Source organism: Melitaea cinxia, chromosome 22, assembly GCF_905220565.1.
Source record: "Melitaea cinxia chromosome 22, ilMelCinx1.1, whole genome shotgun sequence".
NCBI classification, from domain to species: domain Eukaryota; kingdom Metazoa; phylum Arthropoda; class Insecta; order Lepidoptera; family Nymphalidae; genus Melitaea; species Melitaea cinxia.
In genome coordinates this window covers 3058484-3084208 of record NC_059415.1, presented here as the reverse complement: position 1 = coordinate 3084208, position 25725 = coordinate 3058484, and the positions used below count along the sequence as shown (strand labels likewise).

Here is a 25725-nt window from a genome sequence, read left to right as displayed (position 1 = left end):
AATCACAATTCCTTTTAATACTATAAGTCTTAAAAAAAGGAATTTTATTACTAACACACTACTTTTACATAAAAAATAAGGTTAAAATCTCGAAGTCAAAGATCTAAAGTTGTAAAATACTATTTCATAATAACCAGAATATACTGGTTCATATAAAAAGCGTAATCAATCCTATTGATCCTAAATACCACAAGAATACTCGTAGAACTAACCGCTCTGTTTGTAATACCTAACCGCAGGAATCCAGAACGCAAACGAAGTACAGCTAGTTTTTAGACTTTACTTGGAACATTGATAAGCTGAATGATTCTTATTAATGTTGATATATTTTTTGTATTTCCTGGGAAACTAAATTATTTTTCTGAAGTCTGATGAAAATCGTAATTTAAGTCTAGTAAAACGATGAGAATCACTTAGCATATTTATGTAAATAATAAGGAATGACCGAAATGTATGTTGTGTGTAATTTCTGTACGAGTGCACTTCATTTTTTTCATTATTGTCATGACAATGTTTGCATAAAAGAAAATTTAGAATAAAATCGATACGGTCAATATAAAAAAAAAATTCAAAGGGTCAGTAGTGAAGTTTGTTTTTGCTGAAGTAGTTTTTTTTTTGTAAATGAACACATTGGACTTAATAATAAACGTTACTAAAATAAACTTTTATTGACAATAAATAAAAATTTTATCCGGCATACGTAAAATGTTATTAGATACATATGAAAAAAAATTGTCAGTTATTTATAGACTTCATTAAAATATCTTTTTCTATGGTGACCCTAGTTGTTCGTCCTTCGGCCCAAAGCTTCGATATTATTTACAGAGATTTATGGGATAACACAATAGAATGTTAGTCTATCTTTGTGTTCTGTAATGTATGATATCATGTTCAGCTCGCGCTTTGCCGTTCTGTTTCATATTTTAATGTTCTGTATTTTATCTGTGACTTCAAATGACGTATTTTATTTGTTGATTTGAGTTAACGAAACCAAATAAATCGTTTCAATAAACTTTATTGAATAACTTGAACTGTATGCATAGTTGTATTTTCTCGGAAACGAAATAAATGGACTTATATTTACATCAACAAGTAATAAATGCAGTTAAATCAATTAAGAATGAAGTTAATGCAAATTAATCAATTAGATACGCATTAGTAGGGGTAACGCAAAAACTAATTCTAAGATCTTGATTAAATTTAAATGGAGCATACGAAATGCTCGCTACATCCAGCAAAAAGTCATGAGGTAGCATGTTACCTACAAAAAATACCGTCAAATTGAGAGAAAGAAAAACGATTAATTCGTAATAAAAATAGTTTTTATTAATCTAACTGTTTTAGTATTTTTTCTAAAATAAATTTGCTGACGTGATAGTTGATCTACCGCCAAATTCAAATTTATATTTTGAAATTCGATTCGATAAATGTAGTGTTCAACCTTCGCTCGTTATCTTCAACTAAATTTATGCGATAATATGTCAATAATGTATTACTAACATTTTTAATTGAGCGTTGTTTCTCTTGTATTTGAAATCCGGACTTATTTAATTAATTTTTACAACAATCGAAGTTATTTCTTTGTCGGTAAAATAACTAGCTAGTTACATCAATAGTTGTTTGAATTCTTGCGGTCGGATATATTTCATATCCCAAACAAATAGTTCGGTTTTATTATTGTGGGTGAACGGTATATTGCGGTTTTGTGTCATGCCATGCAGTAGCCTTTGTGCGTAACGTAGAAAATAAATTAAATAAAATAATTAAAACGTAAAGTGTTACGAACAATTGGATTATGGGTTTAATGTCGATATTATAATAATTAACGTAAAATATGTAATATAAATAGTGAATTAAATATAAAGTAGAAAATATGTTGTTGAAAATCTAAAACAGTCGTAGGTACTAGAGTATTGACTTAACCTTGGAAGAGATCACAGCGGAATAATATTGTACTCAAAAATAGCGTTGTGTTTCTGATATGAATATGTACACGTGATTACGCTTGTGATGCTCCGAATGCTGCAAGTGTCCATAGGTTGTAGTAAACACTAAAAAACTATAAGCCACTATCTATCTAACAATACAATAGCCTTATCCATGTGTTTTGTTCACCAGTTAGAAATAGTTATTAAACAGATTATATTTAAATATAATAATATGGTGAGTTATTGAATGAAAAAAATTCTTTGTAGACCTGATGTTAAATTTTGAACCAGCTTTAAATTAAACTGTTGTAATTTTCACGTGTGTTACTTCATAGTATTTTCCCGTGTGTGTCGGGTTTTGATGATTTTTTTTAATCGAAAAATAGTGTTTGTCGTGATGTCTCATTTCATTCATCGAGATTATGTCATCATGTGACGAGTACTTTTTGAGTTACCTCCATTCTTAATAATGGGTATTATCGCTATCCCCAGTGATGCGTATTTTGAGTTAATGTTTTATCAAGGTAAATAGCATAACATTTACTTTATTATTACCCATTTTGCTCTACACCTTATTTCTGTCCCACAGCTTAATTGCGGATTTTCTTATATATGCACTACTCACATACACACTTATACACACAGACACTCACTCTCTCTCTCTCACACACACACCCAAACACACACGTACAAAATTAACATAATTAACATTTTTATATTATGTGATATTGATTAATATTGTATGCGTTGGTGGATAGGCGGGGTGTACCCAGTTACACCACCCAGTAATAGCGCCCTTGCAACTTGTTTGTTAATTTTTTTTTTTTATAAATAAACTATTTTATATTTTTGTATTTGTATTTTGTATTTAACTGACTAGTTTGTCGACTATCTACGTTATATTACTTGTCGAATTAAATTGAAGTTAGTTTTTTTCGTTTTGCAAGCAAACAACTCTTTTTATTATTTTGACTGTATATATTTTAATACCCATCGTTATTAAATTCATTGTTTTAGGATGGACGTCACGTATAAGTAAGCATGTTACGCGCATGCGCCGCCAGTCCATATATGAAACATTTAACAAGCAGAAATTTTGAAGATGATTTAAAAAGGTCTGTTTTTATTTCGAAATGCGTTGCGACAGCTTGTAACTGTCTGTGGATTGTAGATATTTTGGTTTTAATAAAGAAGCATTAAAAGTTAATTGAACTCACAAGAGTCTGATTTCATATTTGCACCCTGAATTAATATCATGAATGTGAAAATAAATCTCTTTCTGTTTGTCTTTTAACCTACATGTAACTCTATGTGTTTTGTCCATGTATTACGATTTTGATCCGAAACCGCTAAAGATATAGTGAAATTGAAAACAATTTTTTTTGCAGTCTTTAGATAGGTAAGTTATAAACTATTTTTTTGACGTGACATCGTCTGATAAATCGATGAAAGCCGGCTGCATGCACGAAAAAGGATGACTCATTGACCCGTTACACTTCACTCGATTTTCCTAAGGCTTCCGAGGAGATGTTTCGTTATGATGTTGTCACGTTTTTTTTTATATCACTAGATCGGCAAACAAGCGTACGGCTTATTTGATGGTAAGAGATTACCGTAGCTTATAGACGCCTGCAACACCAGAAGCATCGCAAGCGCGTTGCCGACCCATTATTTTTCGTAAATTTCACTTCAGTCATGTGGTCTAAAGCCCATTCGTTTTTTTTGGAATAACATTGTTCCTGTTATAAAAAAAGAAACATCACTTGAAGGAACTGTCTTCTCAACTTTTTTTGTTAAATTTTAAAGTCCAATTTTACTCTGTGTAAGAAATTGACAGCTCGTAAATATTTCAAAATCAATAAAAACCTTTTTAAAGACGTACCTCCTTGGTTCGCTAGTTCTTTTGAGATTTGTCTTTTATACTTCGCGTTAACATATTACGCTGCTGATGTAAATGGCAAAACATGTATGAGAAAATTCATATTTTTTATTTTAACTGCACAAATAAACTTGATCGACTGGGCCTTTTTTGGACATCCAAACAATTTACAAGAAATCCAAATAACACACGTGAATACACGTATTAGAAATTGGTCTGTAAGCAATTTATTTCCGTAATCGTTGATCATTAAATTTATTGAGTGTAAGAGCTAAATATTTGCAATTGTTGTAAGTTTATTTTTTAATCGTAACTAAATAAAAAAATATGTATATATTTTTTATAATATATGTATATATTTTTTATTTGCTCAATTCTGGCCACACTTCGTTTTAGTTACTCAAAATTAAGATTTTATTTCAATTATACAAGATTGAATCCTCATACCCACACACAGCGGTTTGTGTAAAATCATGTAGCTTTAGTGCTTTTCGTGAACTTTAAGCCTGTTTTCCTGTCTATAATCGTGTCGGTCTTATAATTCTATGTAATTGGGAACTTCAATGCTACAACTATCTGAGGGATAATGTGTAAGAAATCATTACCGGATAATCGTCCATGAATGTATGCTCGTGGGCGTATCTCCGAAACGCTTAAGCGAAGACGGCGTAATGAGTTTAATGGTGTTTTATGTGGGAATAGTTTACTGTGGTCATTATTGTGTGAGTTATGATCCATTCTTAGGTTCTCAGTATTTTCTGGATTCTAGAATTTAAAACGTATTATTTTTTAGTTTATGTTATGTAATTTAAACGTAAATGTAGACATTTCATGCACGCCTTAGGGGTTTCCAGTTCGATGACTACGGAGGGTAGATGTTTTTTTGTAAAAAAAATAATTAAAATAACGAAAAAAACCGTCTGTAACAAATAACCACGAAAGTGTAAAAAACAATGTCTACAATTTAGCGTGAAGTATATTCAGTGCACCGTTTACTATATTCCATTCGATACTTACATAAACTTTGGATATTTTAATGTATCAATAATATAATTACACCATTGGAAAAGTTCTACAAAACGCTGACTCCAACTATCAATTGAATTTATTTGGGTTATTAGTTAGTCGTGATGATGATAGTTAGTAGTTAATTTTTATGACATACATTTTAGTTTATCATTAATAAATAAGCACTTTATCGGAACCCAAGTTTCTTTTCAAAATAAGTTTTCGTAGACGTTAAAGCTCTTCTAAGGTATTTTACATTCAAATATTCATATATACATACAGTTCAGTTCAGCCTATCGCAGTCCACTGCTGGATATAGGCCCCCACAAGTTCGCGCCAAAAATGGCGTGAATTCATGTGTATCGCCCATAGTCACCACGCTGCGCAGGCCGGTTGGTGACCGCAGGGCTGGCTTTGTCGCAACGAAAACGCTGCAGCCCATCTTTGGCCTGTGTATTTCAAAGCCAGCAGTTGGATGGTTATGCCACCATCGGTGGGCATTTTAAGTTCCAAGGTGGTAGTGGAACTGTGTTATCCCTTAGTCTCCTCTTACGACACCCACGGGATGGGAGGGGTGGTTATATTCTTACTGCCGTTACCGACATAAATACATACACTCGAAAAACATTAGCTCTCTTCGGTAGTCGGGTAAAAGTTACTGAAATAAACTTTGGAAAAACAAGTAAGAGTTCTTAATTATTGTAAGTAAATTGGAAGAGATTAAAGATTGTTGCTACTAATAATTTTTTTGTTAATTTTTTCTAATTGGATATCAATTTTGAATGTATCTAACAAATGACACCATTGTACCGGACATGCCAAGGTCAAATACCTCGGTATAAAATTATGGTATTTTGAATAACTCTTTGCCAATAAAGTTTATGTCGAGGTGAGACGTTGCTAAGAATACAGGCACAATAATTTCTACACCGCTAGACACATCCTACTTTATCGATAAGAATCTCCCGCATATCTTTCTATCGAGTATAACTAAATTGCATATTGTTAACTTATACTTATCCTAATAAGGTGTACGCCCCTTAGATGCTATGCTACAACAGCTAAGTACAAGGTTTTCATGTGTGATTTCTAATTTATTTTAGTGTAACATCTAGAAAAGACTAACCTCGTACGTCTTTTAATGAATTGTCTAGTTTTTTGTGAAATTGTGTTAATTAATGGTAAGAATGACTCAAATTTTTATCCGTAAGTAGAGATAGATATTGTTCTATTTTATTTTTCAAACTCAATGATTTCACTAGATACTTGTCTAGTGATTTTTTGGCGTGTTATGTATTCCTGTAAAATTATTTTTAATCAATATAATGCCATGAATAATTTATAAAATATATGTATAGGCTGTTGTTATGACACAGGGTTTGAGTTGCTTTCCTAAAGAACAGTCAGCAAAAAAAATTATGCAGTTTGTTTTACTAATTATATTTATATGTACCTATATAGCATATATTATTATTACAATAAATAAAAATTGTAATTTTTGTATATTGTATTTTAAAAAAAATAGCAATATCGCGTTTTATATCGCTATATCTTCAATGGATGCTAAGCCTCCTAATGTTGATAATGGGCATAATTTGACGTGGATACATGTATCTGCATTAATATGTCGACGACGCAGGGGGTACGACGCCTGTGGTATCAGGGAAATAGACATTTTTTATAGGATTTTAAAATAAATAAATTAATGATTATTAAATTTTATTAAATATTACCTTAATATTTATTTATTTTTTAATAACACCGGAGTTGTAAATATACTTGTTTGTATATCTATTGTTGCGTCCATTGCCGATGTTACTTGTACGAAATGTCGAAATTTTATAGAATGTACAAATATTATTTTAGTATACCCTTTTTTAAATTTTAAGTATTCGTTATTTAGTTTATAAGTATTTGTTTTTTAGCTATATTCTATTCAGAAAAGGTTTATTGGCATTTTACAAAATACATAATTTGATATAGTTTAATAAAAAAGACGTGACCTTTTTTGTATGTGTTACTGCAAGTAATGAAGTTCTTTTACATACGAATCGATTTATTTAAAATCCAACATAACAAAGGCATGTTCCACTAATCACTGTCGGAGTGAACAAGTAACTTGAATTTCGTAGAGGCACGCGCCATACTATCGGATATCCGTCTGTGTAAATAAGAATCAAATTGCGTTCCGCTTATATCTTGCAGTAAGGTTTAAAAATATATTATTGAATTAATTGATGTTTGTTTGTCTCTTTCTAACATATGAGATGTATGGTTTAAGAACGAGATAGTGGTATGTTTTATAAACGATATTAATTCAGATTATGTTAAAATATTCTGCTCAATTACTTTTTTATAGCAAGGATCATAAAGTTTTAGTTATGATGTCATAGTTTTAATATTGAAATCGCTTCTGCCTGTAACATCCCACTGTTGGGCATAGGTTTCTTCCATGTATGAGAAGGATCAGAGCTTAATCCACCACGGTGCTCCAATGCGCGTTGGCGGATATGTTCCTTACTTTGAATAACGATTGCTATCAGGTGTACATGATAACAGCTGCGACCGACAGCTTATCGTATGTCACGGAGAGCGCACGGTGGGGAGATCCACAAGTACTAACAACCAGACTAGAAATAAATATTTGTATAAACACAAATATCCACTCCGAGTGGGAATCGAGACCGCGACCCTCGGTGTTTAGTCGTCGTCGACATGGCATACGCACCAGTACATTAGAGCGGTCGTAATATATGCTGACCTATGCTGATATTTTTATGAAATTAATAATATGAAAATCGTATTTATTGTTTTAAAAATGACCCTTACATTTACAAATATTTTGTACCTTATAGTTAATTTACTTTTATAACAACAAAAATACAAAACTTAAGGTAACTGAAATTTAGAAGAATTTTTTTACGCCAACTTGCCGGGATAAAAAAGCCTTTTTAAATGCATTAAGAAACAAAAAAAAAATGTAACAGAGCATTCATAATTTTACTATCTAATTTAGGAGTATATTACTAATTAAAATGTTATATTAAAATTGGTGATATATGATATATTTGAAATATATAATTTATTGTCATTAATAATGCCGTATCATCTCAATATATATTTTTTATTTATAACTATTTACACTGTCCTGCTAGTGATAATTACAGTTATTTTGTGTGGATTGTCAGCAATAAGCAAAATGTAATAAATCTGTACTCTGATTACAACTGTCTAATGTGAATATCGTGACTAATAAATTATGTGTCTTCCATACATTGTTTACACAATAATTATTCTCAAGGTAAATTTGTTTAAATATTTTGTATATAAATCAAGCGATTTAATGTTTTGGAGTTCCGAATATCGTATTTGTTATGTTAGTATTACCTAAGACTACGAACAATTATATTATTTTATCTTGGTGTAAATTGCTTATATTTGAATTTGATAGATCTATACAATTAAATAAAATTGGAGTGTCTGTTTATTATATTAAAATAATCGCTTTTACTAAATGCACGTGGATGCATACACGGTACATATACCAAAATAATATTTTTTACAATTTTTGTTTGTCTGTCTGTCTGTCTATTGTTCCAGCTAATATCTGAAACAGCTGGGCCGATTTTGATGGAACTTTCACTGGCAGATAGCTAATGTAATAAGCAGTAACTTAAGCTACTTTTATTTTAGAAAATTATATATTTTATAAATCTGCGAACTGAACAATATTTTTTTGTTAAATTCCACGCGGATGAAGTCGCGGGCACAGCTAGTTTTATTATAAATTGATAAGTGTAATCAGATTATCTGGAGGCAATGGCTTACTGACAAGAAGATTGGCCGTTGTATTTCACAATCATTTGTAATTTTTAAAAATATATTTTTATAAACAAGATTATTATTATATGTATATACCTACTTTTTGTAAAGCATAACAAAGCGTAAATAAAGAATCTTACTCAATATTTTACTAATCTCATACCACAAGATTATTCATTCATTACGTCATTACAAAATTCAGAGTTTATAATATTTTTTTTAAAGCATGGCTTTCAAAAACAAATATTAATTATTTCATATATATTTTTTGTAATAGTTTGTTTTAAAGTGAATGAATAAAGAACGCAAGTGGAACACACCGTTTGGTGTAGTTTTTAGCTCAGCGCCAGTAATCGTAACTGCATTGTCTTCACTTGTAGGCTGTAGCCATCAATAAAGACAGCTTGAAATAGATACGCTGAGGGTCGAGCTTATTTACAAGCTAAAAATTTGTTAGCCTTTACTTATGTATAACGTGGAATTTCAGTGAATGCTAGTTATTCGTTGTAAGTTTTAGTTAAGAAGTTCAGTTTGTATTTTCTGTACTAATAAGGTGGGAAATAAACATCCTAATAAATAATTAAATAAATAAATAAATAAAGTGATTATTATTTTTAAAAGTAACTGAGGTAGGGTACTACAGGAAATTTCCTGCTCAAAATATGGAGCAGCCCCACTGGGGTAGTACCTCGGCCTTACAGAAGATCACAGCTAGATATGTAACACAGTTTTTAAGCAGTGCTGTGTTCCTGTTGGTAAGTAAGGTGACCAGAGCTCCTGGGGAAACTAGGGATGGGGTCGGAAACGCGCTTACGATGCTTCTGGTGTTGCAGACGTCTATAAGCTACGGTAATCGCTTACCATCAGGTGAGCCGTACGCTTGTTTGCCGATCTAGTTACATAAAAAAGCGAAGCTACCACCGATTCGGAATTTTTAATTCTGTAGAGAAGAATCGGCAAGAAACGCAGTTACTCTTTTGAAAATAACAAACTGTGTTTTAATATAAAATTATAAATATCTTGCATGAAATACAGTGTCACTAAGTCCACAAATCTTTATCATCTTTGTAATCCTACACCGGATAATACGCTTTATCTATTAATTTCTTTAATAAATACTTTAAATTTGTGTTGAGAGAGTTGCAAAATTTTTGTGGGGTTTTATTATATACGCGAATACCATAACCCAGAAAGGAGACGTGTCCTTTTCGTAGTCGGAAATTTGGAGTTACAATTTTATTATGACTTCTCGTGTTTACACTGCGATTATCTTTACTATTAAACGAGCAATTCTTGTATATACATCATAGATCAAGTAAAAAAAGGTAGATAACGCACCTAGAACAGAAAACTGAAGCCACTTTTTTAAAGATGTGTGAGTGAGTGAAGTGTTGACACCCTTTAAAAAAAGTCCCTAAAATTTTTATTAAACAATTAATTTAATATAGGTAAAATGGGTATGTGAAAATAAAAACCTGTTTATAGTTTTAAATAAATTTACTAAAAATAAAACAAAAAATCGGTAGAATAATAAAAAAATATATTCGTAAGATAATCGTATGAATGGACACTTCCTATCCCCTCTGTTTATCTCTTTTCAGTTTGCAGTCGGTTTTTTTTAACTATTTTTCTTAAACCTAGAACCCTTTATGTTGTATAAGTTTTCTAAATTTTTGTCGCTTAGAACTCAGAGTCGACGTCATTGTTTGCATTTTACTAATATGATGTAGTCTTATGTTCAAATATTTTTCAATCACTAATCGTATTAAATTGACTTTATGCGCATGGCCAGCATAATCGTGGTCATTTTCTCAGTCTTACAGCCGCTACCCATTCACCTCTTATTAAAATATTCGTTGGAAACCTAAAACCATGAAATTTGATAGTAAAATATGGGTACCTAGTTTACTCAAAAATTGTAAAAAGTTAAAACATAAAACAAACGAGTTAATAATTCATAAATATATTTTGATTTTTTTATTTTCAATTTATGTAACATAAAATAACACGAAAAAAAAACAATAACTATGTCTACTTTTTACTTCATTATTTTTCTGATTGCGTACAATTTACTTACCCACATTTTGGGGTATTGAAAAAAAGAACTACTGGCAACACTCCCGTGGTACGTCATTTCGTGACATTGAAATTATAAGTTCCGAATAACCTCAATATTATTTTGGAATAACAATAAATTTAAAGTTTTATATGTACTTACGTGTGAAACGATATTCCTTCAGATTTTTTGTTTACTTTGGTATTGTTTTTGCACCATTTAATCACACAAGACGGCATTTTATAAGCAAAGTTACTGTATGAAGCCTCGTGACATACTAACGAAAATGAGCGTAGTTTGATGCATATGTGTGCGTGAGCGCGTGTATTTACTTGAAGGAGCCGAGTTTTGTGGCTTCACTAACAACAAAGGCCGCGCATTATCTACTTTTTTTTACTATATCTATGATATACATATATAGAATCTAAATCTCGGAAACAGCTCCAACGATTTTCATGAAATTTAGTATGCAGGGGATTTCGGGGGAGATAAATAAATCTAGCTAGGATTCATTTTTAGAAAATGTCGTTTTATCCCAGTTTTTAGACAATGAAAAAATGGCTTCAATATCGCTCGAATACGAAGGTAAATTTCGCAATTGTCAATAAAGTTGTATTAGCTCAAGTGAGAAATCGGCCAGCCGCGTTCAAATCCTCATATTTCCAGATCAATTATTATTTTTCCTTTTTTTTCCTAATTGCACTCGTTATTTTTATTTAAATAGGCAGTTCAGATTTTTTATTATTATGTCGGTAAAATCGAAAAATATTATTCATATTTTATCAATATGTAAGTCGTATTTAAATATGATTTCCAAAACACACGATTTACTAAAAATACCGAGCTACGCTCGGTTACCCAGGTACTTAGTATTTATATAAGAAAAAAAAAAATCAATATTCTTGTAAATATACATAATATTAATAATTCTTTCTGAAGTTTACGTTGAATTAATAATAATAATAATATAAGCCTTTTATTTCAGACACAATTATTTTTCTTACTTAACTGAATGAAAAAAGTTGAATGAAGTTAGAGTTAATTTTTAGCCTTATGTAAAAATATCAAAGAAATATCGTAAAATTTCATTCTATAAGCATAAAATAATTTGTAATTTCAAGCTTCATACCAAACTTAATTAATATTTACATTCAATGTAATGCAAATGTATTTTATTCACTACATTATTTTTTTAGTTTTACCTGGTTTGTAAAATTATCATTACAGGAATATTTTATTAAATATAAAGTAGTATTAACGTAATAAAACTAAAGTGAACACGTGCTGATCTCAGGGACTACTATATCGATTTGAAAATTTGGGATGGATATAACAGAAATCTCATTGAGGTGGATATTTGTTAGATGAATTTTAGGGTCTCTTATTTTCTTTCATCCAATAAGAGATGGTCTAGTGGAAAAAATGCCTACAACGAGTACCTATTCCTATCTGATGTCTATGATACCAAAGGGGACCATCAGCCGTATATATACTTTCTATATTAGCTAGTCTTGTAGGTTGTGTTTATCTAACATAACTAACTAAGCATCATTTTAACTGTTATTTTAGGTTACAGATCATCACTAACAATATGTGATGTGTCGACAAAATCAAATTTAAAAGAAGGTAACATAGGTGAGACGAAGGCTCTACCTTGGTTAGGCGTGTTACGCGTACATATACGTAAGATGCTTTTTTCATTGACTTATTTCTATTTATTAAATCGTTCCTTTGTGTTCAGAATATTTTATTTATATTTTTATGACTCTCGTAACATTAATCTAGTTTTTTTCAAGTTTTCTGGATTAGAATATGAATATGTTTTTTATTAAATACTAGCTGTACCCTGCACGCGTTGCTGAGGTTTATTTTTGGTCGTACCAACTCAGAACCTACCGTTTCCTTTACCCAAAAGTAATACAATACTTTGCTGAAGATCATATATGATCATATCATGATATAAGACATATTGACAAACATTCATTTTTATTTACCTATATAGATATATCAAGGTCAGCAAACAAGCGTATTAGCTCACCTGACGGAAAGCTTTTACCGTAGCTTATCTGCATCACTTGCAACACCAAAAGCATCGTAAGCGCGTTGCCGACCCTCCCCAGGAGTTCTGGTTACCTTGTCCACCAACAGAAATACAATACTACTTGAAATCAGTATGATTTAGCTATGATCTTCTGTAAGGTCGAGGTGCTAGCCGAGTCGGGCTGCTCCATTTTTTTAAACAGGAAATTTCCTACTGTGGGCACAGTAGGACTACTAGGGTACTTCAGTTATAATAAATGTAAGGAAGCACTTGCGGGTTCGATCCCCGCACATGACAAACATTTGTATACCACGACAAACACCTGTATGGCCAATACAGGTGTTTGTCGTGGTCTGAGTGTTTGTGCAGTCCTTGTGAGTCTCCCCACCGTGCCTCGGAGAGCACGTTAAGCCGTCGGTCCCGGTTGTTATCATGTACGCCTGATAGCGACCGTTACTCCTAGTAGGGAATCTCCCCTATTCCCTACTATGAGTAACGATCGCTATCAGGTGTATATGATAACAACCGGGACCGACGGCTATATATCCGCCAACCCGCATTAGAGCGGCGTGGTGGATTAAGCTCTGATCCTTCTCCTACATGGGGAAAAGGCCTATGCCCAGTAGTGGGATATTACAGGCTAAAGCGTTAATGTAAGGAAACACACATAAGATATACTATAGTAACTAGATCGAGGCAATTTCTGTACGGATTATACAAACAGGTATTTATCGCAATTGAGAATCGAACTTCCAATCGCTAACACAACAGTCAGACGGCGTATTATTTTTGTAGATTTCCGTACCCTTTTTTTTAACGTGGCGAAAATCCATCATGGATAACTTCCGGCGCGGCACCAGAGAGTTATGCCAGACTCCCACTGACTAAAGAAACCACCACGTGTGAGCAGTCGTCCGCCTGGGTGGGGTAAGATGGGATCGCGCTAGCATTCGCCACCTCGCCCCGGAGATTTACGTACCCCAATAGAATGATTCATTTATTTACAGACGAAGGTGAATCTTTCAAAGTAGCCTTAACTGGAACAGTACTGGTGACGAAGAGTTACTGTATAACTAACGCTGATGATATTGCTAACATTCCTAGTTTTTTATTTAAGTAAGGATTTTTCTTTATTTAAAGTTGAACAGATAACATTAACGCTTTCATGGTCACTGCCAGTAAGATTTTTATTGAACAGGATATGATGACATAAACTCGGTAAACGTTTGTTGCTTACCATTTTTAATTGGCCGATTGGCGTAGTTTGCAGTGAGTCTGCTTTCTGCTCCAGAGTTTGTGGATTCGATTTCGACCCGCGTCTTGGTGTGTAATACGAGTTTATGTATTTATTTATGCATGTATATTAGTAAAAAAAAAAAACTAGTTATATAAGTCGGCTGTTACCTATAAAACAGATATTAAGTTGTCTATCTTAGGATCAGATGTCCATGTGAGTATGTAAAAGATACTTATATATTACTAGCTGACCTGGCGAATTTCGTACAACCTTATTTTTATTCCAAACTATAATAATTACATACATTAAAATATACCATACCATACCATATATATAACCTATCTTTCAAGTTGGATCAAACTGCACACGGTGTGCAAATTTCATTAAAATCGGTTAAGTAGTTTAGGAGTCCATCGCGGTCAAACAATGTGACGCGTAATTTATATATATATATATATTATATTTTTAGTTCCCGATATTTCGGCACTATTGCAAGATCCATAGATACGGGTAGTACCTTTGGTTAAGTTGGTTGGATATATCTGTAATAGAAGTAATCACTATTTTATTGTAGGAGAGAAGCGAAGGCAATGTTCATCATAAATGATAATAAAACTTGGTCCAGCGGTGTCAAAGGTTTTGTGCTTCATCCGGAGTATGAGTACGCGACCTACAATACTATTGCTTTAGTGGAACTGACGGATTACCAAGGTCTTTTATTTATTTATTTATTTATTTATTCACTTAATATTTTTTTTAGAATACAAATACAATGATAATAATTTAATAAAACAGTGAATATAGTAATGTACAAATTTATCGTTTACCTAATCATTCTATTAGTGATGAGATGATGCAGTTAGACACTACAACACATACACATTTTTTTTTATATCACTAGGTCGGCAAACAAGCGTACGGCTCACCTGACGGTAAGAGATTACCGTAGGTTATAGACGCCTGCAACATCAGAAGCATCGCAAGCGCGTTGCCGACCAAATCCCCAAACCCCCCCTCAAGAGCTCTGGTCACCTTACTCACCAACAGGAACACAATACTGCTTGAAAACAGTATTATTTAGCTGTGATCTTCTGTAAGGTCGAGGTACTACCCCAGTCGGGCTGATTGATTCAGTTATACATTACACTAGGTTAGGATATTGTTATTTTCTTTAATAAACTGAAATATATATGTATAATCGTAATTTCCAGATCAACTAAAACCTGTATGTTGGCCTGAATACAATTATAATACAAAAAATAATTTGTATGTAGTGGGATACACTGACGGTAATAAACTAGATATTTTTTGTAATATATTTTCGTATAATAAAAATATATAAAATATATTCAATCCATATATTTTCTGTTTGGAATGTGTAATTTACGAATATATACAAACTTATTTTACCATATCATTATGATCATTTAGTTAATTTATAATCTATTATTCAATTCAGAAGATGCAAAATTATAAGCGCTGATTCAGAACTTATATCTTAATTAAATTACGCATTTATTGTATATTCTAGATGTTGGCAATATTACGTTGACGTATGGTTATTACAATTATTTGATACTAGCAATAATCGTTCGAATAATTCCCACTAAGTAAGTAAAAAAATTACCGACCGTCAATCATGTTGACGTTGTTTTAAAATTAAAGCCATCATATATGTAATTTTTATAATTAATTAATTTACAAAAACAAAAGCACTAGTAATTTTGTTGTTGATGGCGGTAGTGCAAGCAATTATCTATAAAATGATATATAATTTATGTGGAATAATTGTGAGTTTTTTCTAAAAAGATAGGCTAACATCATATCCTTAGCGTACTAATATTTGATATATCATTATATTTCAGAACACAGATTTTTAGAAAAAGTAATTTATAAACTGGAATTCGTCGAACAACCGCTTTGCACCGAATTCTACAACCGACTTGGGGTAAAATACAAGATTTCGTTTTTTAATCTTTCATTAATTTTTAACTAACTTAAAAAAGAAGGAGGTTCTCGATTCGATTAAATTTTGTTTATAACATTTATGTATGATGATTTTTGTCCACTTTTACACGAAGAAAAATGATTTTACTATATTAATATTATGAAGAAGAAATATTTGATCGTTTGTTTGCATCGAATAGGCTCTGTAACTACAGAACCGATTTGAAAAATTCTTTCACTGTTGGGAAGCTACACTATCCGCGGGTGACATAGGCGTTATATTTTCAATAGAATTAAGGAAAAAAATATATTTTTAATTTTTTGTTAAATACCCGTGTGAAGCCGGGGCGGAATGCTAGCTAATTATAAATCTTTCTTTTTAGTTTAGAACCGATGCATTACATACCCCGACAAGCTACTTCTGTGCTTTTGCTAAGAATAACAAGAAAAATTGCGCATGGGATAACGGAATGGCTCTTGTATCGAATACGACTGGTCCTTGGATGTTTGTAAGTTAAATAATTTAGTTATCTCGGTTACGTATTTCAAACACGATGTATATAAATATTTCCTTATTGCTTTTGCCTTTTTATTTAATGACAATTTTTATTCTATACGTATTTCTCGTCTCCAATTCTTTTAACCATTTAAAACAAAAATTTTGCTTGCGCAATCCCTTCTCTTACTCATTCTCGACTATGCAGTTGTGTGCTATTTAGATGTGACACAGGAGCTACTTATTAAATTGGAGCATCTACAATATCTTGCAATACGCTTTTTGTGGTTTACGTAAATATGATCGCATCTCCCACTTTCAGACTAAACGTAAGTGACTCCCTATCCACCTTCGCCATGATATGCACATCCTTTTTTTCCATTATAACATACTCCACGATCAAAAGTCTCCTCCCTTACCTTCGATCCCGTTTCAAATTGCTTCCTACTCCCACCCGCTCTAGGCGTTCTTTCATAACAAATATGCTTGAGGTTCCTTGGCATAACACCAACTTGCCTGCCTAGAGTGGTGACTATGGGAAAAACACATGAGTTCATGCCTTTTTGACATGAACTAGGCCTATGTCCAGCAGTGGACTGTATCAGGCTGAAGTGAAATGAATTAATTAAGAAGCTTATTGAAAAGTAATTTGATTACTAACATGACGACAATAACTTACTAACTTAACACTCATCATCCTCCATGTATCATGTAATTCCAGCCTAGACCAAAATAGCCATATAACAAGCACAGACCACGAAAACATATGAAAAAACTACGCAAATCGTTCTGTTTACCGTTAATCGAACCGATGACTGCTAGCACAATATCCAGGTGATTTGATCACTGCGACATCCATTTATTGTAAATTTAACTGTAAATTTTTTGTCTAGGTCGGTTTTGGTCTCAAAGGGCCAGGCTGTTCAGCTCCCAGTCGCTTTTTGGACATATCATCATACAAGCCTTGGATTGAATCTTCCACGGATATAGTACCATATTAAATAAATAAATTTTACAAACGTGCTTACTTTATTCTCAATACTATTTAAAGCTTGTGTTCTTGCTTTTTATACCGTGTAATATTACTGAATTTACAAACAGTCGTCTGTTTCTAACTTTTTTTTTCAATTGATCTTATAAATAAAATTATCGTGACACAATGCTAGTTACGATAGTCCTCCGAAACGGCTAGACCGATTTTTATGAAATTTTGTGTGCATATACGTTACATTGTATATAGCATATAGGTTTCAAAATCGTCCAACATCAATTTTTCATACGCTTAGTTATAAGGGGGGGGGGGGGGGGGAATTAAGGGGGTTTATAACATATATGGCAAAACAAAGTTTACGCTAAGCTAGTGTACATATAAATAATAAGAATTTTAAAATACAATAAAATTATTATTTGGCATTTTTTTAAATCTTTAACATAACACTTAGTTATCTGTTCCTAAGTTAAGCAACGTAATGCTCGAATTATAGGTAATAGCCGATTGATATAGCTACATATATATTTTTGTATAAATATTCATATAAATGTATGTATGTCATTTATATATAACACTCCCCGCGAACCAGAAAGCAGGGCCACTACAAACTACGTCAACAGGGTAGTCATAAGTCCTAACATAAACTGTTTAAGTTTGTGTTGTTATCTCCTCACATAAGTGTGTTTGTGTTGTGTGTTGTTTTAAAGTTGTAACTTCATTATAGGTTTATTCTTCTATAATATAAAAATGAGTCGCTGAATGTGTTGCTAAGCGCAAAACTCGAGAACGGTTGGACCGATTTCGCCAATTCTTTTTTTAAAATATTCCTTGAAGTACGAGGATGGTTCTTACGGAGAGAAAAATTCTAAAAAAAAATAATAAAATTAAAGAATCGACTGTTAGGCGATACGAAGTTCGCCGGGTCAGCTAGTTTCTTATAATATTAATAACATAAGAAATAAATTTTATAACCTGTTCATAACATACACTCACTCACTCAGTGTTCAGGAATTAACGTTTAATGTAATTTTATCTTAGTAATAAATTAAATGTAATTACATAAAATTAAACGAGGGGCATCCCGTTAACCATTATTATTATAGCTATCCATGCTTTTGGGTTACATTTGAAAATGGTCCAATTACAACTAGTTGATTTCAGTTTGAGGAACATATAATCCAGGTCCGGATTATGAGAGAAAAGACTCAGATGAGACCCCTTAACAATATCTTAACGAATTTTAATGGTTTAAGGATAGTATTATAAATTCTTGACGAGTAACCCTTTTTTTTATTATATATCTTGGATTTGATAAGTATGTAATTTATTATAAGAAAATTATCTTTGTAAAATTCAGCTTCGTCAAGACAAGTTTATCATTTAACGATATTACAATAAATCCACACACCACTTTGAAACTAAATAAATATCCTAATTAATAGCTAAAATAAATATAAAATTATTATTTCTTGTTTTTTTTTTTTTTTCGAATTGTGACAATTGAGGAGTACTGTATTGATTTACTGAATGCCCCGATATCTAAATAGTCCGGCTCTGTATATTCCAACGTGTAAGGTACGGCACAGGGTCATTTATTCGGTTTGTAATGATAGAACCATCTCGATTTGGATCATTAAAATTAGATAATTATGCACGTACTAAAAGGTAATGTAGCAGTCTTGTAAGTCCCCTAAAGCCTCATTGACATTGCATAATTACAAGTGGTAAATTACTTTTATAACATTGGATTTTAAAATTTTAATGCTGGTATAAAAATTTTAATTTCTTACAAATGAAAACCATTTCGTGAAAAAAATCATAAGTCTATGACTAAGATATTTTGTTATTTTTAATAGATATCGTAAACTTTGAACTAATCCTGTATATAACGTAACAAGAATACCTTAAAGAGAAATAAAATCACAAGGCGTAGACTTTCATAACTTAAATAAAACCTATCAATTAAACACAATCTTTTCATTTATATTACGAATTATACGGAAAAGAAAAAAATAGTACTCTTATGCTGTCAAACATACCCTTTACACAGTGTCATCATCTTTATCCGTCTTAAAATAGTCATGCAATGTTTTAATAAACACTTTTACTACCAACCATTAAAACAGAATCCTGTTGGTCAAGAGTTATAACCCTCGAGCAATTTATATGAAGATTTAAAATATGCAGAACTCTCATTACGGTAGCCGTATTAAGTCGCATGGGATTAATTTCACACTGATCGTGTTTTGAATAATCGTTAATTTATTTAAAACTGGTTCCCACAACCGAAAAATGAACCGTTTTGCTTACAAACTGTAAAATTTCGAACAGGGTGTATTTGCGACAGTATTAATGCTTTTTAGCTCTTAAGTATTTTGATATTGATAACTTGGGTATTAAGTGATTTAAAAAAAAAAAAATCATATTATTACTATAGTTTCGAATATGTTCTAAATTACTTTGTTATCTATATATGACGTACAAATTATTCCCTATCGTGGACAATAGTTCGAACAAATACTTGTCGAGATTAGCCCGTGTATAGCCGGTTGCGCAGTTTGCAGTTACCCTGCTTTATTTCGGGGGTTTGTGTGATCGATTTCTGCCCTGACCTTTTTGTGTAATATATTTATTTATATGTATATTATCTGTATGTATCTGTATGGAACAAACATTCCAAAATTGTGTCTATATAAATCGTCTTAACTTAAAACCAGACAGCCGTGTGTGTATTTTAAACATATTCATATATTTTTAAAAAGTTTTCATTATGTACATATTGGTTTATATAGAGCGAGCTAACGATATTAATGAGATTATTTTTTTTTTAATATAAATCCTTAATATGTAAGCTAGCAAGTATAAAAATTAAAACCAAATGAACGTTATGAATACTCGTCAATTTGCTAAATAAGTAGTATTGAATCTCATATGCATAATTGAAGTCAATTAAATACATCGAGATGCAAAACTGCATACTATAAAAATGTTTTCTCCCTGTTACACATGTGTTAATTATATTAAGATGCGATGTTAGCCGTATAAAGCTATTTACAAACTGGGCGTGTCCGGTGCGCGTTTTTTTGAACGCACTTATGTTACCTGCAGTGTACAACGTTTGGTATATGTGCTCTCAGATAGTCCAGTGGACAATACATTAATTTTGTCAAAAAGTCAAGACTATTCAGTAGTTACTATTGCAGACCTTCGAAGTGTACGACGACTGTAAAACGAAAAAATTACGAGCTTTTACAAACATTTTTGAATATCATATCAAAAATTGACCGCTCCAGCGGGGTTCGAACCCGCGTCTCCGACTGACCGTGTCGGCGCTCTAGCCAATTAAGCTATGGAACGATGCACCCGCTCGAGCGAAATTTTCGATATGATGATTTTTATATTCGGTTTAAGCGAACCGTGGCGCCGTCTATAGTGAGCTCTTTACAGAAACCCGTAACTATTCAAAGTTTCATATTACAATGAAAATCTTTGACAGGAGACGACACCGTGCTATTTTTAATATCTAAGATTTTATTTTTGTGTTACCCACATTAGGAATTCTAAACATTTTTGACTATCATATCAAAAATTGTTTTTACAAATTTCGGCAGATGCCTACTTACCTGCTCTATGGCTATATATCGTTACTCATAGTAGGGAATATATCCGCCAACCCGCATTGGAGCAGCGTGGTGAATTAAGCTCTGATTCTTCTCCTACATGGGGAAAGAGGCCTATACCCAGGAGTGGGATATTACAGGCTGAAGCGTAATATATAGAATTCTTTCCTTATAAAAAGAATCTTCTCTGAATTCTGAATCTACATTCTGAATCGGCGGTAGCTTTACTTTTACAAAAATAATAATTTATTTTTAAAGTTTTAATTCGTAAAATGATGATTCGAAACTGCTCTCTCTTGGTGCCTATTCGAATAAAACTGTTTTTGATTTCGATTTATTAATATTGACATTTTTCGTTTCAAAATTAAAATGATTAAATTTTTATTTTCTTAATTATTACTTCTTTAACTCTTCTGTTGTATATTTTTTCTAACTTATAAATACTACTATTAACAATACTAACAAATGTTACCATTTTTATTTTTATTTAGAATTCTTTCCTTATAAAAATTAAGTAAAATAAGAATGAAATATAGACACGTGTGTAAAATTAATACTACGCACATAGTGGATCGCACAGTCTGTATACGCCCTAAAAACTATCCAAGGTGTAACTCAGTGTTGACACTTAGAGTCGATACTTTAATACATTCAGTATGTAACTATTACTTTCAATCATTTACATTTTTTAATATCTTCGTTAAATTAACAAGTTTTTTACTTTGTATGAATATCTTACTATAATTTATATAAATATTAAGTGACTTCGATATTTATTTCAAAGGTTTTTTTACGATGATTTAAATGAGTTTTAAAAATATTTGCTGTAGTTATTTTTCGTGTCTAATTTTGACAAAAATTAGAACAATTAATCTTTTCAGTTATATAAATTTTACGTCTTATGTTTGTGTTGTTGTAAAAAATAATTGAGAATGAATTCTCAATCGCACCGAACAATCTCCACGTGTCTTCTCTACCACACATAACATTAGCGAAGTTATTTGTATCTGACACAGCTAGTAGCCATATAACGAAGAAATGAATTAAATTAAAAATTTCACCCAGTACATTCAGAATGCTTTTTATTATGACAGATGTAAATATATTTTACTGAAACTTTATATTTTCTATACTTATTCAAAAAAATTTAGGAAAGGAACAATAAGAAACCTACAATGTAACACATACATACTACAAAAATATTATATATCTAAAATGTGAACGAAAAATAAACCTCTTAGAGTAGACGTAAAGTTTTCCAATACATTTGATATCTCTATCTCTAACGCTAAAGGTTAAGGGTCAAAAGAAATCACTTAATTACAAGAATTAAATTTAAATAAAAGTAGCTTACTTTGATCAGTGCCATTATAAAACAAGTTTTCTGACATTTCTCATTACTATAAATGTCTGATGACAGCATTAACTAAATACATGTTTGAACATAAATAAATAATTAATCAAAATAACGTATTACTGGCACACGGCGGGTTACAGGTCAGATTGTAATCGTGTAGGTTCTTGTAACCAACCCGTTTATATCACGTAGACTGAGGTGTAACTTATGACTAGATTAAAAACTGATTATGAGTGTATAATTTTCAAATATACATATTCTAGTTATTCTAGTAAACTATAATTAAGTCTAATTAGTCGAAATAAGCCACCCCCTTTCTTCCCGTGGGTGTCGTAAGTGGCGACTAGGGGATAACACAGTTCCACTACCACCTTGGAACTTATAAAGCCGTCCGATGGCGGGATAACCATCCAACAAACCACCCAAAAAGTAATAATTTCATGTTTTTAGATACAAGTCGAAACTTTGCTGGCTTAAGCATTTGTGAAATAATTGTATTGTTGTGTGCTGTTTGTTTCGCAATAAATAATAAAATAAAATGAATTAAAATAAAAACAATATCAATTTTAATGATTGTTGACTTTATTCATACATTATGTTTGTTCTCGAAAACTACTACTTGTCAGATTTCGTTCGAATCAAAAAGAAATTATTAATATCGGTACATTCATTCATTCAAAAGTTATGAGATAGCACACAAAAAAACCAGTTGAATTGAGAACCTCATTCTTTTAGTAGTCAATCAAATAATTATATTGTTACGAAATAAGGAGCGTAAACAAGTAGTCTCTTTTCTTTGATTTTGTAACTATACTGTGTCACATTGCATTAAGTCCTCATTCACTGGCTATACTCGTATTGTTTCTATGAATCATTATTTATAGGAAAAAATCCTGATTCCCGTTTTAGCTAATTATCATCAATCAAATGATCTTGGGAGGTAGTTCTTGACTTTTCTTTAACTTTTAGTGTTCCAAAGAAATCAATATTGATCTCCGCTTCATTTTCAAATTCAAATTTGAATACTATATTCGCTGTCATTATATTATCGTAGTTATTATAATAATGCTTTAAAAACAAAATCTTCGAAGGGACTGGTTCTCCCCTTTTTGGGAACGGTACGACCTTTATAAGATCCGAATAGTCATCTTTATTAAAACCTCTTTCGAACCAAAATTTTGTTAAAGTTCGTCTTTTACACTTCACGGATACCATGACGCAGGTTATTTGATTGTAAAATAGATCGTATAGTGAGAGCTAGAACAAATAAAACAGCATTTTAATCCAGCATGTAAAATTACTCTGCTGAGCATAGACCTCTTTCTTCATAATGGAGAATTTCGCAGTCTTATTTACCTCACTGCATCACTGAAGGTAATTATGATCATCATTACAGCCTATACAGTCCACTGCTGGACATAGGCCTCCACAAGTTTACGCCAAAAATAACGTGAACTCATGTGTTTTGCCCATAGTCACCACGCTGGGCAGGCGGGTTGGTGACCGCAGTTATTATGATAACAACAGAGAATGATAGCTATAAGTGCTCTTCTAGACGTGAAGTGGTGAAGCACAAAGACAGTAGCGTTAATTTGACCCCTAAAGACTTGGTTAGAGTAAAATTTATATTTAGAAATTAATTGGCTTATTTTTACCTACAATGGTTCATTTACTGGATGAGGTTCCAATTCATCTAAGACGTAGTACATTTATAGGTTGCTGATGCTATAATTACAATACACTAAAATAATGTTTTAATACTAACCGCATAAACTCCAATCCCACGTCCTCTTGCCCTAATCAGTCCAGCTTCTCTGTACATCATAATACCTTCATTATTTAGGCAATCTCCATGCACTGCTTCTCTTATACTGGCATTTGCTACAAAGAAAAAAACAAAACTGTGTGAGTCTCTGATACGTGACTGGAGCTTACTCCTTAATAACGTTTACAGCGATATTAAAAAAATATTTTTTTTTTTATTATTACGAATAACGAGAATGATCAGAGATTAATCCACCAAGCTGCTCCAATGTGAGTTGGCGGATTTGACATGACATGATATGATAACAACCGGGACCGACAGCTTTACGTGCTCTCCAAGGCGCGGTGGGGAAACCCACAAGGACTAACAACCAGACCGCAAAACAAATATTTGCATAAGCACAAATATCCAAATATCCATCCCGAGCGGGAATCAAACCCGCGACCGTCGATGTTTAGGCGCCGCCGACACGGTACACGCACCATTAAACCAGAGAGGTTAGCCTAGTTCCTATGTTATACAGTTGAAGAAAAAACTGTTCAAAGACTTTATTGAAAAAACGAGTGTGCTTTAAGAAAAACTTCTTGAGCAATAGGCCTGCACGATAGGCCTGCACTGTGTCTTAGATATCCGAAACGTAACTGGCTATGAGGGCACCTCTCTCTTTTGCTCCGTTCGCCTCACCCGATCACACTTTTCGTAATGGTCTCATCATAAATTATCATAGCTTACTCCTCACGTCAAGCGTGCCTAAAGTTTTACTTCAAAAAGCAAAAATGAAATGGAAGATAAATATTTAGCTGATTGATGACATACGCAGTCTCTATCGGCAAACCTGTTTAAAGTGAAGCAATATTGTAATCAAGCTGTCACTGCGATTGATTACTTTATAAGTATATTGCATTAAATGCCAATCTTGCCTGAATCTGACTGCTAAGTGGCAACTGAGTTTATATAACATACATGACGATTGCTTCAATTTCACGTAGATTCTTTCAGTAAATATTTTATGGCTTTTTTTTTAATTATTTAGAATATCAGAATAGAATCGCTTAAACCGAAAATAAAAATCTTCATATCAAAAATTTCGCTCTAGCGGGTACATCGTTCCATAGCTTAATTGGCTAGAGCGCCGACACGGTCAGTCGGAGACGCGGGTTCGAATCCCGCTGGAGCGGTCAATTTTTGATATGATATTCAAAAATGTTTAGAATTCCTAATGTGAGAGTAACACAAAAATAAAATCGTACATATTAAAAATAGCACGGTGTCGTCTCCTGTCAAAGATTTTCATTGTAATATGAAACTTTGAATAGTTACGGGTCTCTGTAAAGAACTCACTATAGACGGCGCCACGGTTCGCTTAAACCGAAAATAAAAATCATCATATCAAAAATTTCGCTCTAGAGGGTACATCGTTCCATAGCTTAATTGGCTAGAGCGCCGACACGGTCAGTCGGAGACGCGGGTTCGAATCCCGCTGGAGCGGTCAATTTTTGATATGATATTCAAAAATGTTTAGAATTCCTAATGTGAGGGGTAACACAAAAATAAAATCGTACATATTATTTAGAAAGA

At 32.3% G+C, this 25725-nt stretch overlaps 1 protein-coding gene across 1 annotated transcript; it reads left to right on the top strand.

The window, feature by feature from the left end:
• Nucleotides 1–11250: 11250 nt before the first annotated feature.
• On the top strand, nt 11251–17437 carry LOC123664393. The gene is made up of 7 exons (XM_045598939.1): nt 11251–11278; nt 12263–12376; nt 13742–13850; nt 14546–14682; nt 15813–15919; nt 16302–16427; nt 17308–17437. The coding sequence occupies exons 1-7, from the start codon at nt 11251–11253 to the stop codon at nt 17413–17415; spliced, it is 729 nt and encodes a 242-aa protein (XP_045454895.1). The 3' UTR covers nt 17416–17437.
• The last annotated feature ends 8288 nt before the right edge of the window (nt 17438–25725 follow it).

Coding starts and splice junctions, on each gene's coding strand:
- LOC123664393 (XM_045598939.1), top strand. CDS start 11,251: ATGGCTTCAATATCGCTCGAATACGAAG. Junction 11,279..12,262: donor AATATCGCTCGAATACGAAG/GTAAATTTCGCA, acceptor CTGTTATTTTAG/GTTACAGATCATCACTAACA. Junction 12,377..13,741: donor CGTGTTACGCGTACATATAC/GTAAGATGCTTT, acceptor ATTTATTTACAG/ACGAAGGTGAATCTTTCAAA.